Consider the following 9,254-nt stretch of genomic DNA (forward strand, 5'->3'; position numbering starts at 1 on the left):
TCCGCCGAAACCCCTTTTCCCTTGACATTTAAGAGTAGCGCACCCCCATCCTCCTTCAGCCGGCTCACTCCGCCGCGGCTCGCTCCCACCTGCTAAGCTCTATTGTGCTCGGGATCTCTTTCATTTCAATGACAAAGTTGCCCCTCCTCCCCCACCGTGTGTGACTTTACGACCACAGCTCGGAAACAGCAGAGCAGCACCCAAAGAGCGCCATCTGATCTGCCATATGACAAGTCACTTCTGCCTGCTGCAGCGCAGAATAACTCAACCTATCGCACATAATACATGAGAGACACTTAATTCACTTGATTAGCCGGTGCACAAGCATCCTCCTCCTCTGCTGTCACTGGGACAGACCATAAAACGAAATTGCTTGTCACTTTTGTGAATGCAGTTCTTACTGAGGCTTTTAAAACAATTTTGTTAGTCATCGCATTACCACACTAGTATCCGTATCTGGCAATATAATGGTCCATAATTTGTTGAGTTTATAAAGATCCGCATCTAAGCTTGTGTAGAGAAAAAAAAACATGGATTTGATGTTTCACGTCGCCAAATTACTCTTGCACTCTTCTCTAAAGGTTCTTATAGGGCCTTGCTCGCCCCCAAAACATTGCTGATGTGGAATGAAAACACCAGTAGAGTGTGTTGCCACGAATCACAGAGTAGGTATATGTGGGAAATGAGATTTCCAGGCCGTCTGGTTAGTGGCAGATGGACTAAAGTCGTGTCGATGCGTTTCGCTCTCATGTCTGAGACAATGCGCAAGCAGTGGCACTCACCGTCCCAGGAGACCGGGGTAAGTGACCATATGCAGTCTGAGAGAGAAAGCAATCGCATGTTACAACAGCCGCCACAAAATAAATCCAGGGAAAGTTTCACCAACGCAATTCACCAGTAGGACAGAAACGTCACTTAAGTCATGCTTTCGCCCCCGCCATAGTGGCAATTTTAGGCTACGTAATTTTTTTGGCGAATAGGCCTTTCCTCATCAGTTGTAAAACAATGAGACCAAGCAATCTATCTACCCCTGGAAAAGTACTAATTCCCTTTTCGTGTTTCAGGATGGTTTTATTATTGGTGCTATATTGATAATTGTCGAATCAGGTTGTCTGAGGGTTTACGCCAGATGGCTTATACTGGTCTCAAAAAAGGTCCAGTTGCTCCTATTTGCGCTGCTGCTGTGTGCGTCCCTGTGTGTGCGCGCTTGGGCATAAGGATGCTAATTAGGTTGGATGGGAGAACGTACGTCGTAAAACGCATAATGCAGCGGGAGCAGTGTGTGTGCTGAGGTGACCCCCGGGAAAGCTCATTCAGGCGGGGGCAAGCGTGTGCTGGGGGAGTCTTTTCACCGCAATTCGCCACACGCGCGTATTCAAAAGCCGAGACACAAAGAAATGTCCGCAGTGATTTTTCTTTCTGTTGAAATTTAATCGGAGTCACTCTCCCCACTCTTACCCCTGAGCTAACTAAACACCTTTCTGTATTTTGTATTGGTAATGGTGAATTGGTGAATTGCTGACGAATCGGATGGTGCAAGGTCTACTCTCATGCTGCAGCATTCTTAAAGTCAAACTTTTCTATACTCTATCTTTAACTAAAAAAAAACAGCTTCAGTATAAACTGGAGGGAGCATTCCGTGGCCGTTAGTTGCAGCATCTGTTCACGCTGTTTTCGTGCAGATTGGCCATGGATCCGCACAGGAATTTTGTAAATAGTATTGTCGAGGGCTTATTTAGTCTAAGTGTGTCTGTTGGCATGATAAGACAGAGGACCTGTAAAACTTTGTCTTGAATAAATGTATGCGCCTTTTTGTCCTGCATTGTTCAGGCACACTTCTACGAAACCTCCATTAGGCGCAAGTTTATTCGTCTGCTCGGTTTTATCAGTCATCTTTTATGCCTTTTTTAGTGGACACCCGTGGGCGGGGAGAAGCACACTGTTTTTGGGGGGAAGGGGGAGTTTTTTGTAAGCAGCAGTCTGACAGCGGGGTGGGCTGAAAGGGCCTGATAGTCTATTCGGGGGCGCAGACAGCGAGAGGGAGCGCAACAGAGCGCACACACATACACTCACTCCCAACACTACGGAGCTGCGCTTCCCACAGGCACTCACTTCTTTTCACCCTCATCCTAGACCTTCAAGTGGATGTATACAACAGATCCGTCTGTGGAAGAAAAGCTCCGAATTCGGGTTGAAATGGTGTTTTTGTGAAAACAGAAGAAGAGAGCGTTTTTTTTTCAATCATATTTATTTTCAAGATACGGAGGATACGACAGACCGTCGGAGAGAGACCCAAGGAAATACAATGAGCGACGTATAACGGCATTTTGCTAACACTCTTTTGTGGAAGTATTGCCTTTTCCCCGGGCACTGAATACAGGAATGAAAATGAATCCAACGACGGGGAACACCTCATTTTGCACTTCTTTTCTGAAACTTATTCTCTTGGCAACCTTAGTGCACTGCGGTTCGGGTATGACTTTAAAATACAAAGTTTACGAGGAGCAGAGAGTGGGAACGGTGATTGCAAGGTTGAAAGAAGATGTCTCAGCTTATCTGTCTAAACTCCCGAGGTCTGTTACTCCATTGTTCCGAGCCATGCAAGGGGGGAGCACCCCGTTCCTTTCAGTAAAGGAGGAGGACGGAGAAATCAGCGTCGGGACTAAAATCGACCGGGAAAAGCTTTGTGAGAAAAACCTTAATTGTTCTATTGAATTTGATGTCATCACCTTACCAACAGAATACCTACAACTGTTTCACGTCGAGGTGGAAGTGTTGGATATAAATGATAATTCTCCGCAATTTGCCCGTGCCATCATACCCATTGAGATCTCGGAGAGCGTCCCGATGGGTACGCGCATCCCCCTAGACAGCGCCACCGACCCAGACGTGGGAGAGAACGCACTTCACACGTATTCTCTGACGCCTAATAACTTTTTCAAAATCGACATTCGGACAAGGACAGATGGCGCCCGATATGCGGAGCTAGTTGTAGTCAGGGACCTGGACAGAGAAGTGCAGTCCAGTTACCAACTGCAGCTGACCGCGTCCGACTCCGGCATACCGCCGAGGACCGGCACAACACTTCTCAAAATCAGCATCTCCGATTCAAACGACAACAGCCCCGCTTTTGATGAGCAAGCGTACGTCGTTAATCTGTTTGAGAATTCGCCACTGGGGACTCTGTTGGTCGACCTGAACGCTACTGACCCGGATGAAGGAAGTAACGGGAAAATAGTATATTCCTTCAGCAGTCACGTTTCCCCTAAAATCCTCGAGACGTTCAAAATTAACCCCGACAACGGCCAAATCACACTCATTAAGAAAGTGGACTATGAACAGACCAACTCATACGAAATCGATGTGCAAGCTCAGGACATGGGTCCCAACTCCATCCCTGGGCACTGCAAGATTATCATCACAGTGGTGGACGTGAACGACAACAAGCCCAAGATCAACATCAACCTCATGACCCAGGGGAAAGAGGCCGTGGCGTACATCTCAGAGGCCGCCCCACTGGACACATTCATCGCCCTGGTGCGGGTGGACGACAGCGACTCGGGCCTCAATGGCGAGGTGGTGTGCCGCCTCCACGGCCATGGCCATTTCAAGCTCCAAAAGACCCACGAGAAGAACTACATGATCCTGACCAATGTGTCGCTGGACCGGGAAAAGCGCTCGGAGTACAGCCTAACGGTCATCGCTGAGGACCGCGGCTCACCCAGCCTCTCCACCATCAAGCACTTCACCGTACAGGTGCTGGACGAGAACGACAACCCACCGGTGTTCGAGAAGAGCCGCTACGAGATCTTCAAGTCGGAGAACAACTCGCCTGGGGCCTACCTGACCTCGGTGGTGGCCACAGACCCTGACTTGGATGGCAATGGCCAGGTGACCTACACCATCCTGGAGAGCCTCATCCAAGGAAGCTCCATTTCTACCTATGTCACCATCGACCCATCCAATGGCGCCATCTACGCCCTGCGTAGCTTTGACCGCGAGGATGTGAGCCGGATCTCGTTCACGGTCCAGGCACGCGACAGCGGCGTTTCGGCGCAGCTCAGCTCCAACGCCACGGTCCTCCTCACCGTGCTGGACGAGAACGACAATCCGCCCGTCGTGGCAGCGCCAATGCTCCACAACCACAGCGCCGACGTTCCGCTCTGGCGCTACGCCGAGCCAGGCCACCTGGTGACGGTCGTTCAGGCGACGGACCGCGACGCCGGCGCCAACGCCGAGCTCAGCTGCTCCATCACCGGCGGCAACCAGGAGGGCCTCTTCGTCATGGACGCCAAGCGCTGCGAGATCCGCACCAACGCCAGCGTGGACGGCCTGGGCCGCGACGGCTTCGAGGTGGCCATCCTGGTGCAGGACCGCGGCACGCCCACCCGCCTGTCCACCCGCGCCCTCCTCCGCATCCACCTGCAGGAGAACCTGGAGAGCCACGCCCTGCCGCCCCCCAGCGACCAGTCCCCGCTGGACATCTCCATGATCATCATCATCTCGCTCGTCATCATCTGCGCCGTGCTGCTGGTGGTCATGGTGATGTTCGCCACGCGCTGCTCCCGCGAGCAGAAGGACCCTCGGCACTCGTACAACTGCCGCGTGGCCGAGTCCACCTACCAGAACCACCCCAAGAAGCCGGCGCGCCAGATCCATAAGGGCGACATCACGCTGGTGCCCACGGTCAACGGGACGCTGCCCGTGCGGGCGCACCACCACTGCTCGCCCTCGGCCTCGCCCGCCGTCGACCGCGGTCAGATGGGCAGCCGTCAGAGCCACCACAGCCGACAGTCGCTCAACAGCCTGGTGACCATCTCCTCCAATCACGTGGCGGAGAACTTCGCCCTGGAGCTGGCCCACGCCACGCCTCCCGTGGAGGTGAGACAGAGAGGTTTACCTGTGTGTGTGTGTGTGTGAGAAAGAGAGAGAGGAAGAGTGTGTGGCTCTATCTTTTGACAATATCATTGATTGAAGCTACTAAAAATAGCTTTTTTAAATCATGCCTACTATTTTTTTCTGGAATGAATTACAATTCAAATAGATATGGAAAACAGTAGACTAACAATCAAGCATCATTATCCCAACTGTCTTTTATCTATTTTGTTCATTGTGTATTTTTCCATCGTGATGCATGTTTGTGCCCAGAGTATTCTGCATAGCAAGCTGCATTGTCCCTTCCCCTGAGTCCCGCGTTCCCCCCCCATCACTCCATGTTATTTCCCTCCATGCTTTGTGCTTTTTGCTGTGTTTTTGTGCGGTCCATCATTATTCATTTTTTATTTCCATTGTTTTTCCTTTTTTCTCCTCCTCCCCTCCTCCCTTCCACTGTTCCTTTTGTTCCCCCTGTTTTTTCGACTGTAGCAAGTCTCACAGCTTCTGTCCATGCTCCATCAGGGCCAGTACCAACCGAGACCCAGTTTCCGTGGAAACAAATACACCAGGAGCTACAGGTAACCAATCACGTCCCAGCTAAATGCCACAGTTGAAATGACAGGTTTTTGTTTGGTGAAATATACTTATTTATTTATTTATTTAGATTATCAAACTCAGTAGGCTGCTCAAGCATAGTAGCGACTCTAAGCTTCCTCCATTTTAGAAACATGCAGTGGCTCAGCCATTCACAGACATTTTCTGCTGTTGGCTAATATTAGCACATGACACTCCGATGGCCTAATCTTGTCAGTATTGACTGATTCATGTCAGGAATACACAGCAAAACATGATGTCTCCTATTTCAGGCACAGTTCTGTGGCTACAAGTAAAAAATAGCTTGAGTGACACATAACTGACAACAAATCTGAATTTTTATTTTCTTAACTTACTCAGACCAACCCATGGTCACTTTTACTGCTTTATTGTCTAGGTATTGAGTTAGGTTGAGATTTAGGTTGAGTGTGTTTTTTTTATGTGAGTGTTCATTTACAGTGCATCTGTGTTAAGTAGAGCTTTTCTCATGGGTGTGTCCAGGTATGCACTGAATGAGATGGACAAGTTCAGCCTGAAGGACAGCGGGCGTGGGGACAGCGAGGCTGGGGACAGCGACTGTGAGATGGGCCGCGAATCCCCACTGATGGGTGAGGGATTCAATGAACTCTTCACCCCTGATGGCCAGCCCAGACTGCACCCAGGTGTGTATCTGTGTGTGTGTGTGTGTGTGTGTGTGTGTGTGTGTGTGTGTGTGTGTGTGGTGTGTGTGTGTGTGTGTTATCTTCATGCCCCCAAGTGGTAACATTCATCCTTTTTAGCTTCTTGCATGAAATGCCATCTTTCACCTCACTGACTCACCACACTTTTGACATGCAAACATACACACACATGCACACACACACACACACACACAACCACAACCACACAGTCACAAACTCTCTCTCTCTCTCTCTCTCTCTATCTCTCTCACACACACTCCCTACACCCACAAAACACACAAAGCCACACACTGAGGCATCACCAGCCTCTAATCTCCTGTCTCTTGTGTGAATACACCCCCCTTTTTGGCACATAAATGTTTTTTTTCCTCTTCAGAAAGATAAAGTCAGAAATCGCAGCCCAGCCTCTTATCAGTAAATTGTGATGACTGTGAGGATGAGGGAGGGATGGAGGGAGGGAGAGAGGGAGGGAGGGAGAGAGGGAGACAGAAAGAGGCAAAGAAAAAAAACAGAATTACCACAGTTTTTTTTCTTCTGATGAATAAAGACGCCGTCTTCATCTAAAACACAATTATTTCTGAGGCTAGATTAGGCTTCTGGGTTTGAGTGAGTATCTGCCCTTTGAAAGACTGTTTTTGCTGTAAATCAGAGAGTTTAATCTTTTATTCGCCCCTTTCATCAGAGAACTCCAAATCAGCACACAGCGAGCTTCTGTTTTGCAAATGCACCAGATTCAGTTTTTTATTAGCTCTAAGATGTATTATAAATGGCCCTTTCAACGTTAATGGACCCATAACGAAGTCCCTGGAACACGACTGAATTACAGTGCATGCTTAATGAAGACCATAAGCTGGCATATTAGATTTGTGTAATATATTCCTTATAGAGTGTGTGAGTTAGAAAGAGAGAGAGACACACAGAGAGAGAGAGAGAGAGAGAGAGAGAGAAGGAAGGAAATGTTTGAAATATTTCATATAATATTGAATAGGCAAACTCAAAGGGAAAGGGATAAATTGGTGTTGTTTCTTGTTTGAAGTCTTTCATGGAGTTTCATCAAGACTAGAATGAATGGAATGGGTGCAGTGCAGGTATAAAAAGCCTGACACAATTACCACGCGGCCACTCATTCACTCTCCACAGCACCTTCATTGTCTGCCCTCTAATAGATTCGCTTTCATCCCCCATTCATATCAGACCATTTGCACCTGGGGAAAGAGCCCCTGAAAGCCCTAGAGTGAGGCTTATATAGTGCTTTATATCCACATTGTCAATGTATGCCAACCTGGCTTTGCTTAATGTCCGTCCTCTCTTGTTTTCTTGCAGCCATGAAGTTGTGTACGGAAGAATGCCGTGTCTTGGGTCACTCGGACCAGTGTTGGATGCCCCCCCTGCCCTCCCCGGCGTCTTCCGACTACCGGAGCAACCTGTACATCCCGGGCGAGGAGAACCCCCAGCAGCCGGCCGCCCCCGAGGTGCCCCAGCCCAGCGGCGACACCGCCCAGCGCAAGAAGAGCTTCTCTACGTTCGGCAAGGAGGCGTCGGGAGAGCGCATGGCCGAGGGCGAGGAGGCGGCGGAGGCGGACGGCGCGGAGGATCTATGCGGGACGTCGCTACTGTCGGAGATGAACAGCGTCTTCCAGCGTCTGCTGCCGCCCTCGCTCGACGCCTACGAGACGTGTAACGAGACGGCGGCGCCGGCGGACAGGCCGCAGGTGGCCCACGGCGGAGGGCCGGTGGGGATGGGGTCGCTGGAGAGGAGGAAGGGTCACCTGCCCGGCAAGCCCAGCCCGGCCTGCTTCCAGCAAGGCGTGGCCGCCTGGGCGGCCAACACGCACTTTCAGAACCCGGGCCACGCGCCGGGGAGCCACATGAGCGGTCTGGCGCCGGCGGCTCTGTCGGCCGGCGTGCCCATGGTGGGCTCTCCGCCGGTGGTGCCCATCTCGGCGTCCCAGCCGCCGACCTCCAAGTGGCTGCCGGCCATGGAAGAAATCCCGGAGAACTTCGAGGAGGACGAATTCGACTCGGTGCTCGGCCACCTGCAGGGCAAGCGTGCCGATAGCCGCAGCGAGATCATGGACGCCAGCGAACTCGTGGCCGAAATCAACAAGCTCCTGCAGGACGTGCGGCAGAGCTAGAACTAAAAGCTCCAAAGACTGCCCCAGGCTTTGCCATGTGACTCTTATTTATCTCTTGTTCTGTGTTTCTCTCTTTCTCTCTCTTGGAGAAATCCTGCCACTCCCCCATATGGCCAGAGGGGGAGCTGTGATCTGGAAAAAAAATGGAAAAACAGAAAAAGTAACTGAAGAACAGGACCTGCAATTGTCGTTAAAGTTGCAATTCTGATGTATCGTGTTTTTTGGTGAATGCTAATTATCCAAATAATGTTTGTATTTTCTTGTTTGGTACACAGTGTACACAGTGTGAGTGTATTTATCTTTGTATTTTAAAAATACAATTTGTATTCTTTATATTTATAAAAAAAACTGTAAATAACTTTAAACAATCAGATGTCTATTTTTATATTTTGAATGCATGTTGACAAAAGTAATCAAAAAGACATGCATCTGTAAATCTTCATATTTAAGTACTTCATGTTTTTATGTCAGTTATATATAAAATTATATAAGTATATGTTGAGCTAGGGCACACTATAATTATGTTTTTTGGGATGGGATGCACAAATAAACTATGAAGTTTTTTTTATAAATGGAGCATGTTGGGTTTTGTAAATTGTTAATGGTGTATTCTTCATGTATTGTGTCATAACTTATATTTAATGTTTGGTGGAGAGCAACAAAATAAAGCTACATGCTGGAAATGTCAAAGATCCGTGTTTTTGCATATATGTGTGTCTGTTTGTGTGTGTATGAGTGTGTGTGTGTGTATGAGTGTGTGTGTGTGGTGTGTGTGTGTGTGCGTGTGCGTGTGTGTGTGTGTGTATGCTTAAAATATACTGTGGGCCAGTTTCCCAGACTCGGATTAGGAACAGTCTTTCAAAAAATGTTGTCCAGGAATAGGCGGACGTTCGAGAAACCGACTCACTCTCACTCTCTCTCTCTCTCTCTCTCTCTCTCTCTCTCTTACACACACTCTATGTGTTTGTGT

The 9,254-nt window shown here is 49.2% G+C and overlaps 1 protein-coding gene across 1 annotated transcript; it reads left to right on the forward strand.

The window, feature by feature from the left end:
* Nucleotides 1-2,062: 2,062 nt before the first annotated feature.
* Nucleotides 2,063-8,937, forward strand: pcdh18b (protocadherin 18b). Its single transcript, XM_076292103.1, has 4 exons — nt 2,063-4,881; nt 5,365-5,453; nt 5,971-6,131; nt 7,473-8,937. Exons 1-4 carry the CDS (start codon nt 2,383-2,385, stop codon nt 8,282-8,284), a joined length of 3,561 nt encoding a protein of 1,186 aa, XP_076148218.1. The 5' UTR covers nt 2,063-2,382; the 3' UTR covers nt 8,285-8,937.
* Nucleotides 8,938-9,254: the final 317 nt, after the last annotated feature.

This window comes from Alosa pseudoharengus, unplaced genomic scaffold, assembly GCF_046254945.1.
Source record: "Alosa pseudoharengus isolate Yale_2024_CS ecotype anadromous, Long Island Sound unplaced genomic scaffold, YU_APseudo_1.1 YU_APseudo_1.1_scf_19, whole genome shotgun sequence".
In the NCBI taxonomy this organism is placed as follows: domain Eukaryota; kingdom Metazoa; phylum Chordata; class Actinopteri; order Clupeiformes; family Clupeidae; genus Alosa; species Alosa pseudoharengus.